Below are 19086 nucleotides of genomic sequence, written 5' to 3'. Positions count from 1 at the left end.
ATTAGCGTTTTAAAAATAAATACGGCCAACCCGGCTTCTTCATATGTCGCTACAAAGGTGCAACAGTTGGCTTAAAAACCAGCGTTGTACGTAACGTCGTTGCTTAGCAACAATCCAAACGTTAAAATCCCAGGACCAACATTAACGTTGTAAAAACAGCATCGCTTATTGGATGAACCTATCTACGGGCCAATCAGTGACAGCGTTACTCATGACGACGTCGCTCTGAGTTTTGATTTCAGAAGCTAACGTTAGCCGCCGTGCTGCTGAAAGATGTCGCTGAAGCAGGGTATTGGCAGTTCAGAGGTTAGTGGTTTATTTTTTGCAACGTTTTTTGTAAGTATAATGTCTGTGGACTATAAGGTATTGAAAGTAAGTTACGGGAATATTTGTCAGGGGAAAGCTGCGGTTTTAATGGAATCTGACACCGGAGATGTTGCTCCGTTGCCATCACCTACAGTAACTGTCTGACCATCACACACGCTGACGCTGTATACATTTCAACTATGGATAATCAATAAACAGACCATTTGTATCAACCCATGCATGTTATAATAGTTAATACAGTGATGGGCATGATCACTGATGTCTCATTAAACTAAAACATTAGTTAGTTGCAGTTAAAGACATCCTGCAGAATGTAATGGGCAGCTAGCATTTTTGGTGTTGTCGATAAACTAATAGTTGCATGAACTTTTTATTATTAGTGATGATTAACATAGTTACATAGTGCTCACAGTACACAGATCGAAATGTTGTAATCTCTTGATATAGGCATCATACTGTATTTTAAAGGGGACATTTCACAATACTTTTTTTAAGATTTAAACTAAATCTTTGGTGTCCCCAGAGTACATATGTGAACTTCTACCTCAAAATACCATATAGATAATTTATTATAGCATGTTATAATTGCCACTTTGTAGGTGTGAGCAAAAATGTCCTGTTTTTGTGTGTCCTTTAACATGCAAATGAGCTGATATCTGCACTAAATAGCAGTGCCGTGGTTGGATTATTATAATAAGATCCCCTTCTGACATCACAAAGGGGGACACATTTCAATGACCTATTTTTTCACATGCTTGCAAAGAATGGTTTATCAAAACTAAGTTGTTTAGGTTGATAGAAGCACTAAGGACACAACTATAGCACTTAAACATGGAAAAAGTCTGATTTTCATGATATGTCCCCTTTAATTGATCAGTTCAATGTATGTCTGTCTATGTTTTTTCAGTACTTGAAGAAAAGGATTCCACAGAACCCAAAATTTCAACATGTAAAAACACGAATTGACACAGGTATCCTTCACATTTTGTAAAATTAAAAAGCTGTAGTTGTCATTTTATACATTCATGGTGTATAGTTAACATTTGTGTAGACTAATCCAGTTTTTGTGCTAGGCTGCAGCCTGTCAAAATATATGGAGAGACTAGAGGAGGCACGAAAAAGTAAGTTGAGAATAAAATAAATTCAATCCATCATGACATATTTTTATGGTGCATTTTCCATTAAAAACATGGCTTATATTATATTTTTATATTTATTATCATATATTTATGGTTTAGTCCTCTGATATGTTAAACCTTATTATCAATTAGATTGATATCATTAAACTTTTACCTCTAAGATCCATTTTGTCTCCAGAAAACCTTAAACAGTAGATTCCTTGTCCTATTAAAGTTAACTCCTACTGATAAGGACGGAAAGGCTGCTTTGTCCACATCGGTCATCTTGTTACAAGTCTTTTATGATTTCCCAGGGATAAGAAATCTTTGTTGTTTATATGTATAAGGAGAAGATAGTGATTGTACTGTAATTACAGTCATTCCTCTGTAAGTCTTGTCTGTGGTGGTACTGTGATACATAACCTCTTTTAGCAGTGTCACTCGGCATTCTCTAGTGGGTTTGATGGAGAGGCTGGACTCTTAAGTTCATGCCAATTATATAAAGAGTTGTTGGCAGAGCTCATCTCAGTCTGTAACTACCTGGTTAAGAAACAAGTTTAGAGAGTTTAGCCTTTATAAAATGGAGTTTAATATTTTGGGAGTGAGTATATACAATGTCTCTCTACATGACAATGAAATTAGAAATGGCAATGCCAAGGATCCAGGTGCGAGAAATGCATTAAAATAGTTTTAAAATACTCAATTTTAGGACAGCACATATGCATTGTTTTAAGTCTAATGTTTTCTTTAGATTACAGATATAGGAAGGATGAGCTTTTCAAAAGGCTAAAAGTCACTACATTTGCACAGCTGGTAAGTGGACAATACATTTTTATATAATGTAGTGTTTAGTTTTCTTTGTGTTTATATTTATTAAACATAAGAACTATGGATGCACAATACAAATTGTCTGTGCTGATACCGATATTGCATTACTTAGAATCACATGTACCGATAGATAGCGATAGTTTTGCTTTAAGTAGTTGTTTCAAATAATTATGTCATGAACTCTGCCTAGTCTCATAGTGGGAAAAATGCTTTTATCTACCAATACCCATTACAGGCCGATACATTCTTGCATCCCTAGTGTGAATTATTAGCCTATGTAATATACACTACCAATCAAATACCTTTTAATCTAAAGGCATATGCCCAGCTGTTAAAAACAAATCAGCCGATGTCCGATAGTGGGAACATTTTATCTGCCAATACCAATTATAAGCCGATACATCGGCGCCTCCCCCTAGTGTGAACTATTAGCTATTGTAATATACACTACCAGTCAAAGACCTTTTAATCTAAACGCATATGCCAAACTGTAAAAAAAAATGTGTCCGATAGTGGGAAAATCACTTTTATCTACCAATACGATTATAAGCCGATACATCGGTGCATCCCTAGTGTGAACTATTAGCTGTTGTAATATACACTACCAGTCAAAGACCTTTTAATCTGAAAGCATATGCCAAACTGTAAAAAAAAAAAAATCGTCCGATAGTGGGAAAATCACTTTTATCTACCAATACCGATTATAAGCCGATACATTGGTGCCTAGTGTGAACTATTAGCTGTTGTAATACACACTACCAGTCAAAGACCTTTTAATCTGAAAGCATATGCCCAGCTGTAAAATAAGTCGTCTGATGTCCGATAGTGGGAAAATCGCTTTTATCTACCAATACGGATTATAAGCCGATACATCGGCGCATCCCTAAACTGTTAGCTATTGTAATATACACTACCAGTCAAAGACCTTTTAATCTAAACGCATATGCCAAACTGTAAAAAAAAATTGTCCGATAGTTAGGGATGGGTATTGTTTGGGTTTTTTTCGATACCGGTGCTAAATCGATACTTTTAAAACGGTTCCGGTGCCTAAACGGTGCCTAAAGCGGTACTTTGAAAAAAAGAGTCATAGAAAGATGGTAGATGAAAGTACAGCATAAAACACTATGAAAATTCTTCTCTGTTTGTCATTTGTTTATTAATGATTTGCCTAAAGCACCATCATCTTTTAAGACCTGCATTCTTGATTTCTTTTTTATGAAATTTTTGATTTGTGAATTAAATAAAATCTTCTCAACACTCCACTTTGAGCTCAGAAAAATGTTCTATGATTGGTTGTTAATAATCTGTTCAATGATTGGTTAAAGCCTACGCGGCTGCCGCTCTCAAAAAAATAAAGGGCGAGTTCTAATCGAAAGTGATCCTCCCTATATGTCCTATTCCCTTCGAAGATCAGATCTCTTGAACTCTAGAGAAAGTTGCGCAATTGTGTCTCATAGTGTGGCTAATTAAACACACTTGGCAAATAGAGCAATGAAATACAGCGTCTTTTTCTCTTTATTTGGATCGACTGTTCATGCGAAATCCTATTCGTGAAGTTCCCTTCAATGGCGCAAAACGGCATTTGAATTCACCCAAAATATTTTCTTATCGGCTTGTGAAACCATTCACGTTTTGACGCTTTCTGCTTGTCTCCGATGAACTTGACACTCGTGACTGCCGCGGCCCATCTCAGGCCAATATTAGCCGAAGTACTAATAAAAACATTAGTGAGGTAATACGTTTTAGCAAATTCTCTGAAGGAATGTTACCATATAAAATATTTAATAGAAGAACAATGTCGCACACCTGTTAGTTCCGGTTAGGTGCGTTGGATGAAGAGACAATGAAGTCCACCAAACATTTATAAAAAAGGGAATATCCCGCACACTATTAACTTGCAAAATTATGCTTTTTGCAAGTTAATAGTGTGTGGGATATTCCCTATTTTTATAAACCATATAAAATATAAAATAAGCTGCCGTCAGATCAATTGCGGCATTCACGCGCTCCTCTGAGGATCTCATTTTCCAAATTGCTCTTTTAAGTCAGAATATAAAAATAACCTGGACATATATTCTTACAAAATTTGTTCGATTTGTATTATTAGGGATGTGCAGATGAGGATTTTTTCACATTTTAAACTTATTAAACACAGCGCATATTTTTGAAAATATATTTGGCAAAGAAGTTTAAAAGTTGGCTATTTAATCTTTAACATTAGATTATTTAATATTTCCATTTATTAATAAAATTAATTTTTTAAATGTTTGTTCATTATTACTCTTAACGAAAAACTCAACTCCAATAAAATAGTAGCTCCAATGACAAACTTGCTTATATTGCTTTTTTATTAATAAAACGAATTCGACGGATGGTATCTGCGTTAAAACACAAATAAATGAAAGATTTAATTGACATAATTTTCATTACTACGAATGCTTATTTGTTCATTATTATTTTTTTATTAAAACAGAACAATAAAAATTTAAAATGACTCGCTTAACGTTTAACAAAAACGAATAGACGGTAAACATTTTATCCGCCCTATAACATAAATAAATCTAAGATCCTTAGATTTTTCAAAACAAATGATTGGTTTCCGTTTTTTTATCAATATAAAACTACAATAATGTAAAATATGAACAAACTCACTTAAGTTAAGCAAAGAAATCAAACTTGAATCCTCTGTATTATCAAATCTTTCCGACTTTCACATTCACGTGAATTTTGTAAGTGAGGAAATTATTTACACCATATGAGTGCAGTATAATTTAACTAGTGAATGTGCTGTGCTTGTGTGATTATGCTTTTTGCGCTACAGAGAGCAAAATACTTCAGTCAATCGTTCATGCATTAAGAGGCACCGAAATGAGGCACCGAAATCTGTGTTCTGATTCGGTCCGGTAGGTACCGCCCATATAGGCTTCGGTGCCATAATGGCACCGCATTTCGGTACCCAACCCTACCGATAGTGGGAAAATCACTTTTATCTACCAATACCGATTATAAGCCAATACATCGGTGCATCCCTTGTGTGAACTATTAGCTGTTGTAATTAGGGCTGGGTATCGATTCAGATGTTCCAGATGGATTCGATTTCGATTCACAAGCTATCAAATCGGTTCGATTCCGATTCTCGATTAAATTTTCGATTCCGGTTCTCAGGTAGGTTTTTATACTTGATTCTCGATTCAACTCAATGAATATAGATTTAATACACATACTATATTAATAAAAAAGAACAGTGAACAGCAGTTTACAAGTGGGTAATTAATAAAAATAAATTAAAAGCCACAATACGTCTTGCTTGCGAAATCTAAAATGCTTCCATTCCTCCATTCAATGTTTGCGGAAATAAATATGAAAAAAAAATCGATTCTGCTCTTCGAGAATCGATTTTTAATCGACCAAGTTTAAAAAAACGATTAATCGAAAAATCGATTTTTTTGCCCAGCCCTAGTTGTAATATACACTACCAGTCAAGCAACACTCGTCAAACACAATCATTTAAAATATTCTCTATTATCATGAAAATACCTGAAACAATCTAATGAACAGCGATATAAATGTGCCTCTAGATATTTCCTGGAATAGTGTTCATAATGCTACTTCTTCTGTGGCACAAAGGGATTTTCTGCACGAAAGCGCCCTCTGGCTTTTGAATGTGGCGGCATTTCACTGTAATTAATTCAAATTCATTCATTGAGAAAACGCGCATTTGCCCGATTAATTGTCACAACCCTATTACAAATGAATTCCTTACTAACTGAAATGAGTAAAAATTATCCCAAAAATTGCTAAAAAAATGTAAAAAATTTCTTTAAAAAAATTATATACAGTATACAGCAAACATGTATGAAAGTACTCAGCATTTATACCTTCATACTTATGATGACAACTATTACACTAATGAAATGCTTTATTTTTGACTCTAGGTGATCCAAGTTGCATCAGTATCAGATCAAAATGACATCATAAAAGATGAAATGGCAAGATTAGATGGTACAGTTTCATTTCTCTTTGTTGCTTTTAATATTTGTCTCTCCTCAGTCCATATACAGTATTACATCCAGGCTTGATACAATTCTAATATCTGCTTATGTTTCAGATGATGTTTCAATTTTCTCGGAGTCACCAGGACTCGATCATCTCTCCGATCAGACGAACGGCTCCCCACAGCCTACACTTCTCACGTCACAGCATACTAACAATGAAGAATCCGGTGATGCTGGGTTTACTTCTAGATCTACTCTTCAAAGGTATTCAAATCACATTTGTAAGACACATTCAGTGTCAGTGGCTAGGATTTTTTTTTATTCATCCAGCTTGATCAGAAGAATATCATTTTATGCATCTAACTTATCTTCCCCTTAACAATTCCTCTATTATACATCCACAAGAGCCAGGCCGCTTTCTCATGCCCCCAAACTGCATTGAGTCGAGAAGCTCAATGTAGGGTGCACTGAGCAGAGCGGTGCAATCCGACTCCTCCTGAAGAGACCCTGTGGGGTTAATGTAACAATGAGCACTCTTGACTGTCCTGGTTCAGTGTAACCCAAAATCTCTGTGTGTATTTATAGTGTCATCAGTGGTGTGGGAGAAATGGATCTCGACAAGAACGGGCACATGACCGTTCGGTTATCTCCAGTGTCTAACTCCAATATCACTGAATCCCCTTACCCTGACTGCCCGTATCTTTTGCTGGATGTTCGGGACAGGGACCAGTACGACCAGTGCCACATTATAAGTGGTAGGAAGCACATTAATGGACAATAATGCTTGGTTTGAAGAAATTTAAGACATAATTGTGTTTGTTTTGCCCGCAGCTTATAGTTACCCTATTGCAACTTTATCAAGGACAATGAACCCATACACTAGAGAAGTGCTTGAATATGTATCCTTTTGTGAACTGTGACAATTCATACACAATAACATTGGCTTAAGCATTTAATCTTGGGATGGGACTTTCTGTTTGTCTAAACAATATCAGACGAGAAATTATTATTATTTTCAAGCAATTATGTTTAGTGATGCTAATGGTGCAGAAACATAACATTTTACTTTAACAACAACATAGAAAAATGTTTCGGGAAAGATCATAATTGTATACGATGAAGACGAAAGGATAGCGAGTCAAGCGGCCACCACCATGTGCGAGAGAGGCTTCGAGAATCTCTTCATGTTATCGGGTGGTAAGTCTTCATGACCGCTGCTGTCGTTTGTGTGTGTGTGTTGAAAAATCAATAATTTTCTTCTCTTCTTTTTCAAAAGGGTTAAAGGTGGTCGCTCAGAAGTTCCCAGAGGGAATGACAACCGGCTCCATTCCCGTCTCCTGTCTACAGTCACCCTCCGGATCTGGAGGTCGTAAACGATCGGTGCCACAGCAGACGCCGCAGCCAGCAGAAAAAAAGTGGCGGTTCACCTCAGAGGACCTCAGCAGAATCCAGCATCACCTGGAGGAGGTGTTCATACCCAGTGAGCCCAGCAGTGAGTCATACATTTCAGATGCGATCAAAGTGAACTTTATGTAATTATATCTTAACCATTTTCAATGTAGTATGCACTACTCACCAGTAGATGGTGACAAAAATGTGACCCTAAATTCACTTTAATTTCAATCTTTGACATGACTTTACTGAGTCAGTCTTAAAGGGGACACTCTCCTTTTTTTTAAATATACTAATTTTCCAGCTCCCCTAGAGTTAAACATTTGATTTTTACCATTTTGGAATCCATTAAGCCGATCTCCTGCTGATCCCCTGCCATTGAAAGTTACTAAGAAGACTATTTTCAGCAAAGTCCATGATTATTTTGCCAGAATGAGAGTATAGTTCCTAGCCATATCTGCCTAGAAAAACACAACTTAAAATTTTCTGTCTGTCTTAGTACACGATGTAACTACAGAAGAGTCAAGTTTTAAATAGAAAAAATATCGAAACTCTTTGGTTATTTTTTTAGCGCTATGCTAATGGTCTAATCAGATTCAATGGATTATGCTAAGCTATGCTAAGGTCAGCTGAATGGATTCCAAAACGGTAAAAATCTAATCAAGTGTCCCTTTAAAAGATATCAACATTATATATTTACAGAACATTCTTTAAATTCTGTTAGATGATTTTATGTAGAAAACAGTAAATCTTTAGATATTATAAGTTCAAATTAGTAAATGATGACAGAATTTCCAATTTGGGGTGAATTGTTTGTATAAATGTTGCCTTTTCATTTTAGGTCGTCTCAGCAGCAGAATGTCCACTGGCAGCGCTCGCTCGAAAGCATCTAGTGTCCGGAGCAGTCGACAGGGATCGTCCATAGCCGGGTCAGAGAGCGCTCGGTCACGGAGCAGTCGACCATGGAAATGACCCCAGTCACCTTCATCAATATCATTTTCACCCTAATACCCTAAATAAAGTTGAACTTTTTATCCAATTACTGTACACAGTTGTGATGGACACTACTCAACCACTGGCAGTGTATATTAAATTAATGCAGCTTGCAGCATGATTGAATTTTCACACAATAGGCACTTTTTTTTCTTTGGTTTATACACATATAAGCTTTGCACTGCAAAATCCAGATTCAGATGTAAATGTCCACATAATTTGATCTATTATGATTATAAGAGGTGGCTAGGGTATGACACCTATTTTGGGGTTATAGGATTGTTCTGTATGTTTCATACAGTAGAACGCTACTTTGAAGGTGGTCATATTATTTTGTTTTTTATGTGCGATGCTATGATCTTTTCGGTGAGCATGCTGGATTAGCTAAACAATATTTCTTTGCTCAGTAGGTACATTTGCTGCAGTGCTTTAGAAATATTTTTGATGTATGCCTTATCACAGGCAGAGGAAGGGAGGATTGCCTTCTGTGTGTTTGTTTGTTGCTTTTGTGGTTTGAATTTGATGCCTTTTGAAGCAGAGAACAAAGATTTGCCCCCTTTTCTACAATCAGCATCCACTGAACTGTGTTCTCCTGTAGATGTAATCGCAGATATTCATGGAGATAAATAATGTTGCTGTGACGTTTTGCTTTGCCTGTCAAAAAGCTAAAATATGCTTTGACCAGTTTTCTTGTTCTCATTGACTACACTGCAAAAAATGAATCTCTTAGTATTTTTGTCTTGTTTTCAGTAGAATATCTAAAAATTCTTAAATTAAAATGCTTTTTTTCACTGCAAAAAATGATTTTCAAGAAAACAAATTCTTAGTATTTTTGTCTTGTTTTCAGTAAAAATCTCAAAAAATTCTTAAATTAAGATGCTTTTTCTTGATGAGCAAAAAGACCCAAGAAAAATAGTCTAGTTTTTAGACCAAAAATATCAAATTTAAGTGGTTTTGTGCATAAAAGAATAAAAAAAAGCTGCTAATGGGGTAAGCAAAAAAATCTTGAAAATTTTTCTTAAACACAAAATTCAAGAAGAATTAGCTTACGCTATTGGCAGATTTTTTTGCTTGTTTTATGCAAAAAATCACTTACATTTGATATTTTTTCTTGGGTCGTTTTGCTCATCAATAAAAAGCATCCTAATTTAAGAATTTTCAGAGAATTTTACTGAAAACAAGGAAAAAAAACTAAGAAAATGTTTTCTTGAAAATAATTTTCTGCAGTGTTGATGAGCAAAATGATAGAAGAAAATAACTCAAATTTTTAGATAAAAAATATACAATTTAAGTGAATTTCTGCTTAAAACAAGCAAAAATGTCTGCCAATGGGTAAGCAAATTTTTCTTGAATTTTGTGTTTAAGAAAAATTTTCAAGATTTTTCTGCTTAAACACTTAATTTAAGCAAATTGTTCTCACCCCATTGGCAGATAATTTTGCTTGTTTTAAGCACAAATTCACTTTAATTGTATAGTTTTTGTCTAAATCTTAGATTAATTTTCTTAGGGCATTTAGCTCATCAAGAAAATACATCTTGATTTAAGAATTTTTTGATATTTCTACTGAAAACAAGACAAAAATTAAAGACATTTTTGCAGTGTAAAATCAGCTCTTTTAGTTCTTTTACTGATTTTGTTTTATTGACCAATGAAGAATTTTATTTAATCTGTGTTATGACAACTACCTGGTTTGTTATTTTGTATTATAAGTCTAAATAAAGATTTTATATTATACAATAACCCCTTTGAATTTCAATGTTTTAACATCCTTGCACTGCAAGAAATGATTTTCAAAAAAAATGTATTTAGTATTTTTGTCTTGTCTTATCTAAAAATTCTTAAATTAAGATGCTTTTTCTTGATGAGCAAAATGACCCAAGATAATAAGTCTAGTTTTTAGACCAAATATCAAATTTAAGTGCTTTTGTGCATAAAACAAGCTAAAAAATCTGGCAATTGTGTAAGCAAAAAATCTTGAACATTTTTCTTAAACACTAAATTCATGAAAAATTCAAGAAAAATTTACTTACCCCATTGCTAGATTTTTTTGCTTGCTTTATGCGCAAAATCACTTAAATTTGATATTTTTGGTCTAAAAACTTATTTTCTTGGGTCCTTTTGCTAATAAAAAAAACATCTTAATTTAAGAATTTTTAGATATTTTTTACTAAAAACAATACAAAAATACTAAGATTTTTTTTCTTGAAAATCATTTTTTTTTTTGCAGTGTGGGTATCATGTTGGAGACCACTGATTCGCTCATGAATATTAATTAGGTGATGTAACACCCCGTATTTCTGTTATGTTTAATTAACTGTACATTTATTTATTTAAAGATCAAATTTTATTCGTAACAAATTCGTTTGTATATTTAATATGGATTGTCCTTGGTGTGCTCCATTATAACCATCAGAGCCAGCCAGGTCTCTTCAGCAGTAGGGATTATTTGATCTGCAGGCAAAACAAAGCCATAGCGACCAGTGTCTCTCAGTTCAAAGGTATAGGAATATTTGATGCCCTGTTTGTAGGTCCAGTCAGTAGTGACTCCATCAGCTTGGTCTGAGAACAGAGAGATTGTAAATAGCAACACCAAATCAATAAATCATAAACACAATGGCCCTCATTTATCAAAAGTACGTACACCAAATTTCCAGCGTACACCTGGCGTACACCCAAAACCACGGTGACTTTGAGATTTATCAATATGGACGTTGGCGTACGGCACGCTCAAATCCTACGCCTGCTCAGGAGGTGGTGTACGCACATTTTGAGTTAGTGCAGAAATGCGCAAACACTTCCTAACACCCCAAAACGAACTGACAAACGAAAATATATGATATATTATGACCCACTGTAGAAAAACAAAAACATAGTAATTATAAACTTCAGTGTTTATTTTTATGCAACATGTACTTCAATGTTTAATTTGTGAGACTTTACCGAAGCATTTGATTTGTAGGCATATGTATTCCTTCAGTTGAGAGCATGGGCGCTTTACCTGACGTTTCAGGGCAAAGCATGTGAGCGGATCGGAGCGGAGCCTTGAGCGGTGCGGTAATATTCCATCAAAGCGCCTCTCTAAAAATTCCGCTCGCTCAGTACCGCTCGTTGAACCCAGAACGCCCTTTAATAATTTGCTAGTTCGAGAATCTGTAAAAACGTCTAGCAATAAGTTATGGAATTCAAGCCTTCTACATAAATGTAAAGTAAAAATCAAAGTTAAGATTGGACAGGAAGAAAACATTGAAAAGAAGTGCGGAGAGACTGTAAAAGTCAGCAAATATTCATCCTGGAATCTGAAGCTGCACATTGAAAGAAAGCACAAGGATGTGCTACGAAAACATGGTAATAATGCATCAAAAGGTAAGCTAGTTACATACTATTCGATGATAAATAAATAGCTACACATCATGAATAGGTAAGGTAAAATGCTTGTGTTGAATGGAGCCATAAATCCGATCATGATGATATGCGGACAAAATCATGGCCACGAATTATCTTTTATGCTACATTATGAACACTTATTTTTCTTATTTAGTTTAAAGTATGGCCATAAATATAAAATTCGTTCCCAATATTCAACAGTTTGTTCCTTGGAATTAATTATTATAATATTTCGTCATTACTATTACAATTATTATTACTTCAAATTATGAATTAGTCTAGTAAAACATGTGGATGTCGTGGAAACAAATTGTTAATTTGAATTATATCCGGAGCTCCGTATCAAACTGGATCTTAGCTAACAAACAATGTAAATACAGAAAAACACACTACAAAAGTTACTACATCATTTTAAAATATTATTTAAAAAAAACTTAACCGAACCATTAAGCAGACATATAATTTAGATGTAGGCAACAGTAAATAATAATAATAATAAATAATTATTCTTCTAAATATCAATTAAGCGTCATTAATAATAAAAATAATAATACAAATATTACAAAATGTCATGCAATTATTAATGTGTTTTTAATCCCGCTCTTTAAACTCCCAAATAAAACAATTTTGTTTCTTTCCACTTCCCTGGTTTCTCGTCTTTGCCGTCTTCCATGTGTCAATGTCGTAAAATGAGGGCGTGGGGGAGGTGGAGACTTGAATTTATATGGGCTTGTTATTCTAATGACGATCGTTTTCAGCCGCCGCATTTAGGAAGGGCAGATATTGCGTACACCTGAATTTCAGAGGTACGCACAGCTTCATAAATCAGGCGGTGAGAGGAGTGTAAGCATAATCGTACGCCAACATATACGCCCGTTTCTACGCAAGAATGATAAATAAGGGCCAATGACCCGTAACAGCTTTGTGATTGGATAAAGTGTGGACCACCTGGCAACTTGTAAAGCAGGTTTATGTTAAATGTAAGATGTAACTGAACTTACAAATGGTGTTAATCATGCTGCCATAAACATAGCTGGTGTTATACAAAGACTGCAGTGCAGCGGTCGCCCTTCTGGCAAGCTCATCCTGGAAAAACAAAATAGAAATCATTCTCAATTTATTTAAACCCAAGCCGTATGTTTCTAACATGCATACCAGTTCGTCCTTGTCTTTAGCAGGAACGGAGACGTATCCATATGGATAGAGGAGCATTTGGGAATAGCTGTGAATGGATAAAAATGCCTTGAGGTTGCCATGAGATTTCACAAAGTCCACAATGGCTTTGATCTCTGGTTCAGAGTTGGGACTGGGCCCATGGTAGGTTTCATCACAGGGATTGCTACTAGCACCAGGACCTATACATGAATGACAGAGATAATATTACATAACATTTAATAACAAAAACTTCACAACCTTATAAACCAAATAATTTTTATGTACCTCACCTCCAAATCCAATTTCCCAATTCCTATTGGGGTCAACTCCAACACAGCTGGTGCCAGAGTATCGGCTTCTGGTTTTACGCCACATACGGTTCTTAACCAAACAACCAAATTAAAAAGAAATTTAAAAAACAGCTGAGATATATTTTCATTATATAGTCAGTTTGGTTTGAAAGACTACAGAAACTCACAGAAACGTGGGTGTACTCATAGCCATCAGGGTTTGTGACGATCTCCAAGAAGATGTCATAGTTGTTAAGGACATTAGTGAAGTAGGGGTCCTGTCCGTAGTCAGTCACAATCTATGCAATAACAAACACGAGTCATTTATATTTCATTGAACTAACAAATCTATTCACATTTGAAATCATTTTGAGTTATATTTACTGTCAGAGGACTGTACAAAGCTCACTACAAATTAAAGTCTGTGTAATGGCGCTTTTCCATTGCATAGTACCCCACGGTTTAGTTTAGTTTGGGTCGGGTCAGTTTACTTTTGGGAGCTTTTCCATTGAGTGCAGTACGTAGTACCCGATTCTTTTTTCGAACCACCTCGGTTGGGGTTCCAAGCGACCCGAGCTGATACCAAACGTGACGCGAAAACACTGTAGATCACTGATTGGTCTGAGAGAAGCGTCATCGCTATAATGTAAATATTAGCTTTAGCTTACTGCTAGCTTGCGCTGTCTCAAGCAAACATGTTGTTATCTGTGTTCTGCTATAAGTTTCCAAACACCCTTTTAGCGATGAAAAACATCCGCATGCTGAGAATCCGGGACACCATAACAGTTTTTTCCAGACTTGCAGTTTGTGGCGGCACATTCGCGACGTGCACGTCCGCATTATATATGCTTGTATGCAACTTGAATGAGGCTCAGCGGAGCGCCGTCGACTGACGCCACGGGTCGGGTGTTTGAACAGAAACTGTCATGTGAGACAAACGGGATGTGCAAACATCAATTTGTGGTGGCCAATTTTAATTTTGTGGCAGACTGAGAAATAAATGAATGTATGGGAATGTACAACAACGCTCTCACGTGTATGATGTCATAGCAGTAGGCAGCGTAAATATAACGACACGCCTATAATCCCTCCCACTCCGAAGTGATACTAAACTCGATGGAAAAGCTAACCACGCCAAAGTGAGGTGAGGTGACCCGACCCAAACTAAACTAAACCGTGGGGTACTATGCAATGGAAAAGCGCCATAAAATCTGATATTCAATGTGTTCAGAGTTTGTGACACCACAGAAAAATGTGATATTAACCACCCAGCCAAATTTGAATGATAAAAAAACGCCAAATAAATAAAAACAAATATTAAAATCTTGGCAAAACAGGCAGGATTCTCTTCTCTTAAACGTTGAGGGCATGTCCGCTGTCGGTGCTGAAACCACGCCCACTCTCTCGGAAAGCTTATCTGCCATCTCTCTCCAACTTTCAAATACTATGGGAAGCCGAACTCCTCAAAAGAAGGACGAAACTGCGCCACTCGAGTGATCCGCGCTGCGCGGACCAATTATATGCGCGGCCCAATGGACAGAGCCGCGCGACTATCTGGATAGCGCAGAGATGAGTTGTTTACTTGCGCCACCCGATGGATAGCGCAGCGCTGACCAGTTTCATCAGAGCAGCGCGACCCACTGGGAAGCGCAGCGCGACTCTGATGGAATAGACTCGATTTACCCACAATTCTCTGTTAGTATACAATTTATTTCCAGTTTAAATAACCATTTTGTTTATTTTGCCACAAGACAACTTAATTTACTAATGCATAAGTTAAAACAGCATCTAAACACTTATCAGCTTGATTGGTATAATCGGGTAACCATAAATAACAACTTCTTCCTCTTGGCAGTTAATTTAATAGAGGTGACCACACGTCTGACGTAAATTATCTCTGTTTATTATTATTTTTTTATTATTTTGTGTTAAAGATATGCACGAATTTTACTATTCTGTTATTTGACATTAATAAAAATGATTACAATATGAAGGGCAATGATCAACGATTTTTTTTATCTACCTTGAGTGCTCGTTTTATATTTATAATATCTTATATGGTGTTCTGAGTCACGTCCGTTTAAACACACTTCTGATGCTGCTTTGCTTCGTCATTTGTATACTTTATGCAGTTGCATTTATTTTATTATTTAAATTTTGTAATATTTTTTAATGATTTAATAATGACATTATAGCATTATGCAATTGTTTTGCATATATTTTTCTGGTAGTGCCAGCTGCATTTCTTGACATATCAGGAAATGTGGGTTTGCAAGTTACTTTGGTTTGTTAGTCCCGCACTGATAAAGTGACATAAGCTGTATTTGTTAATATCTCAACTGTTCCCAATAACCAAGCACTGCTATATAGACCATTTTGCAAGTCGTAAACAAGCTGGTCGAAGCTTTTCGTGTTTCAGTTTTTTAACACGTTGGGATAAAATACAACAACCAAAAGAACATATAGAACTAAATCAAAAAGTTAAACTAACATCTTTAAGATATATGTGAAATATAGAAAACAGTTACAAACTGAAACAGGAAGTGTTTCTGGACCCGCGTTGTTTACATCTTGCAAAATGGTTTAAGTTGCTTGAGAGAGGGAGTGGAATTCGCACAAGTTGCCTGCCAATAAATAAACAGTCACTTTTATTTTTTTAACTTTAATATTTAATAATGTTTTGACAGCACTAACACCGTTTTGTCCCACTAGCAGAGAATTGTGGGTAAATCGAGTCTATTCCATCAGAGTCGCGCTGCGCTTCCCAGTGGGTCGCGCTGCTCTGATGAAACTGGTCAGCGCTGCGCTATCCATCGGGTGGCGCAAGTAAACAACTCATCTCTGCGCTATCCAGATAGTCGCGCGGCTCTGTCCATTGGGCCGCGCATATAATTGGTCCGCGCAGCGCGGATCAATCGAGTGGCGCAGTTTCGTCCTTCTTTTGAGGAGTTCGGCTTCCCATAAAATACCGTTACAATCTGAATAGATGCTCGCAATTATGTTAAGGGGAGGGGCCATACTCGGTGACATACATTGAGACTTCGCTTAAGCCCCGCCCAAATAATCCTGGACACATAAATGTGGTTTAACGGTGTAACTCCACAATTCAGTATTATAGTTCACAGTCTTTGTAACGTGTTTTTGAGAAATATTTAACATTTATAATTTGATTAGAAACAGTTCTCTGAAATGACTTTACACAGATTTTAATAAGGAATGTGTGTTTTATTTATTTAATGTAAAATAGATCAAAAACTAGATTTGCTGTAGAAAGAGTTTTATTTGACCTTTTTGGCAAACCAGATTCCACTGGCCTGTGTGATCCATTCTCTGGAGTGAATGCCAGTGTCAATCCAGATACCAGGACGATTCGCTCCAGTGCTGAACTGTGAGACAAATAAATGAGCTTATAAATTAAAAAGTAGTTATCTTGACAAATTAGGATTCACCTAATGTATTTACACTCATTTCTAGTAAATCATGCTTTAATCGTTACATTTAAATGTGTTTAATTATCTGGCAATCATGTTTAAAAATATATAAATGATTATGTAATACCGTACTTAAAAAGACCTACCTTCAGGACGTTCAAGGGGCGGCCCTCAAAGCTTTGACCGATCACAATTTTGCTAACTAGACCGCTGTTCTCTGCCACAAGCAAATCCATGAACGAGTTTATCTGAAACCAAAATAATGATGACAAAATATTAGGTTATACTTCAAAAATATAAAATTTATTATTTCCCAATAAACCTAATAATTTTTCCTTTAATTTTATTGTAAAAATTATACAACATATTTGATAATTAAAGTAAAACGTAAAATATACAAACATAAAACATAAAAATATAAGTTAAACAATTTCAACTTTTTTTAAAAGTTATGTCAACTTAAGTCAAAACCTAAAGTAGGTTGAATTGACTCGCATAATTAATTGTTCAATGCTGCATTTTTTTTACAGTGTAGTTTCTTTGAAAAGTAATTGCTAAAAAATGTAAGATATAAAATAGTACTGATAATAAAAAGCTCTGCTCCACTTACAGTACTCAGGTCATGATAGTTTGCGTAGTCAAAGTTATCTGTAGTTCTCGCAATAACATGAGATTTCAACATCTGACGCTGCTCCTCATCCAGCAAATCCTAAAAGTGCAGGAAAAAAAGGTTTTCAACTGATCATTGTGCAATATACAAAAAATATTAAAAATACAGTAAACATATAGTGTGTGCATTATGTGTATTATAGTATTGTTTAAATGAATATATACTGTAAAGTATAGATTATCTGACATACTGATTGTGAAAATGTGAAATAAATTGTCAATGTTAAGATATTCCTACCTGGAGATCCTCGATCATAACACGATATTGGATGTGATTGTACGCCAGGAAAGCCCTGACAGGCTGAAGGCTGTTGAAAGGAACACGAACATCCACAGGTAGAGACTCATGAACGGGCCCCATCCAAAAATCCAGCTTAACACAAGAGCATATGTACAATATATCTTTTTGTTATATTGTTTATATTTTAAGTTTCACTATTAATAAATAACAATAGTACTGTGTCTACAACAACTTACCTCAAGATGTTTTCGACCAGAAAGATCTTTCAGGAGATTGATCTGTGCTTCATCTTGTGCAGTGATCCGAAGAACCTGATCTCTGCAGAAACATCAACATGATCAGCATTTATCAAAAACAAATTTTTGCACAAAATATTGATTTTTAATGTTGCAACAACATTTATGCACTTACCCCTCAAAAGTCGTCTTGCCAAGCACGACCCCAAAAAGAGCAATAAGAACCAAAATCCTCCTCATCTTGCAAAGTGGACCGAAGTAGGCAAAGTAGGAGACCTTTATATACCACTATGGTGGTTATGAGTTTGTATATGAGGAGATAAAAGGGGCAGGCAAACCTGCTGCTATGATTCTCACAGCCAGTATGAGGGATGAGAACATTGCATATGGTTTCTGGCATGTTACGTAAAATAGCAACTCTAAAATCTTTGCATCATGGTTTGTTGACACTTGCATAACTAAATGTGAAAACGTAATTTTTTGTGATTTACTGTTTTCTACTACAGTTGTTCTATAATTTAAAGAACGTTCTGTGAAAATATCACCTTGATATCTTTAATATTGATTGAGAGAAGTCATGACAAAGATTGAAATCAATGTTAAATCAAACTTTGATGCTAAAAAAAAACTGAGAAGTTAGTCTGGATTTCACAAGAAGGGTTGCAAATTGTAGTGTAAATTTAATTGTCTTGTCCTCAGTTCGACCCAAAATCCAAATATACCTTGGTGTGATATTCGCAATGTTGAAAATTACTTTTGTTAAGGAAACTAAACTGTAAAATTTCAGCTGTTATTGTAAATTATGATTTTTTTTTATTTCCCATGACAAACTGACCTATAGCCTAACTAGGACAGAAAAAATCTGTCAGTGAATGCGTTTAAATGTAGAAAATTCTAACACATAATAAATCGTCTCAGTATTAAAAACTTATTTTAAGGCTTGAACAAAATGTTTAGAGAAAATAACTAAGCTGTGTTTGCTGTTGCACATTACGCTTGTGCCTTCTTTGCACTTTTTTCACATCTG

At 35.5% G+C, this 19086-nt stretch overlaps 2 protein-coding genes across 3 annotated transcripts; one reads left to right on the top strand and one right to left on the bottom strand.

The window, feature by feature from the left end:
- The first annotated feature begins 185 nt into the window (after nucleotides 1-185).
- Nucleotides 186-9486, top strand: cep41 (centrosomal protein 41). 2 transcript variants are annotated; one of them, XM_065291785.2, is made up of 11 exons: nucleotides 186-306; nucleotides 1235-1298; nucleotides 1401-1448; nucleotides 2197-2258; nucleotides 6209-6275; nucleotides 6382-6532; nucleotides 6854-7023; nucleotides 7100-7167; nucleotides 7351-7465; nucleotides 7545-7800; nucleotides 8502-9486. In XM_065291785.2, the coding sequence occupies exons 1-11, from the start codon at nucleotides 274-276 to the stop codon at nucleotides 8551-8553; spliced, it is 1086 nt and encodes a 361-aa protein (XP_065147857.1). In that variant the 5' UTR covers nucleotides 186-273; the 3' UTR covers nucleotides 8554-9486. The 2 variants fall into 2 exon arrangements, with proteins under 2 accessions (XP_065147857.1, XP_065147855.1); XM_065291783.2 differs by having other exon boundaries at nucleotides 191-306; nucleotides 7545-7760; nucleotides 8502-9484.
- A 1459-nt stretch (nucleotides 9487-10945) lies between these two features.
- On the bottom strand, nucleotides 10946-18385 carry LOC135781365 (carboxypeptidase A1-like). The gene is made up of 11 exons (XM_065291791.2): nucleotides 18235-18385; nucleotides 18060-18141; nucleotides 17821-17955; nucleotides 17524-17622; nucleotides 17060-17161; nucleotides 16770-16868; nucleotides 13671-13781; nucleotides 13483-13573; nucleotides 13193-13392; nucleotides 13039-13123; nucleotides 10946-11212 (listed from the first exon to the last, which is right to left on the bottom strand). Exons 1-11 carry the CDS (start codon nucleotides 18297-18299, stop codon nucleotides 11025-11027), a joined length of 1257 nt encoding a protein of 418 aa, XP_065147863.1. The 5' UTR covers nucleotides 18300-18385; the 3' UTR covers nucleotides 10946-11024.
- Between the last annotated feature and the right edge of the window lie 701 nt (nucleotides 18386-19086).

Source organism: Paramisgurnus dabryanus, chromosome 23 (genome assembly GCF_030506205.2).
Source record: "Paramisgurnus dabryanus chromosome 23, PD_genome_1.1, whole genome shotgun sequence".
NCBI classification, from domain to species: domain Eukaryota; kingdom Metazoa; phylum Chordata; class Actinopteri; order Cypriniformes; family Cobitidae; genus Paramisgurnus; species Paramisgurnus dabryanus.
Note: the sequence above shows the minus strand (reverse complement) of the source record. Positions and strands in the feature narration are given on the sequence as shown.

Coding starts and splice junctions, on each gene's coding strand:
- LOC135781365 (XM_065291791.2), bottom strand. CDS start 18,299: ATGAGGAGGATTTTGGTTCTTATTGCTCTTTTTGGGGTCGTGCTTGGC. Junction 18,142..18,234: donor GGCAAGACGACTTTTGAGGG/GTAAGTGCATAA, acceptor ATGTTTCTGCAG/AGATCAGGTTCTTCGGATCA. Junction 13,574..13,670: donor ATGAGTACACCCACGTTTCT/GTGAGTTTCTGT, acceptor TGTTTGGTTAAG/AACCGTATGTGGCGTAAAAC.
- cep41 (XM_065291783.2), top strand. CDS start 274: ATGTCGCTGAAGCAGGGTATTGGCAGTTCAGAG. Junction 1,299..1,400: donor AAAAACACGAATTGACACAG/GTATCCTTCACA, acceptor TTTTTGTGCTAG/GCTGCAGCCTGTCAAAATAT. Junction 2,259..6,208: donor TCACTACATTTGCACAGCTG/GTAAGTGGACAA, acceptor TTTTGACTCTAG/GTGATCCAAGTTGCATCAGT.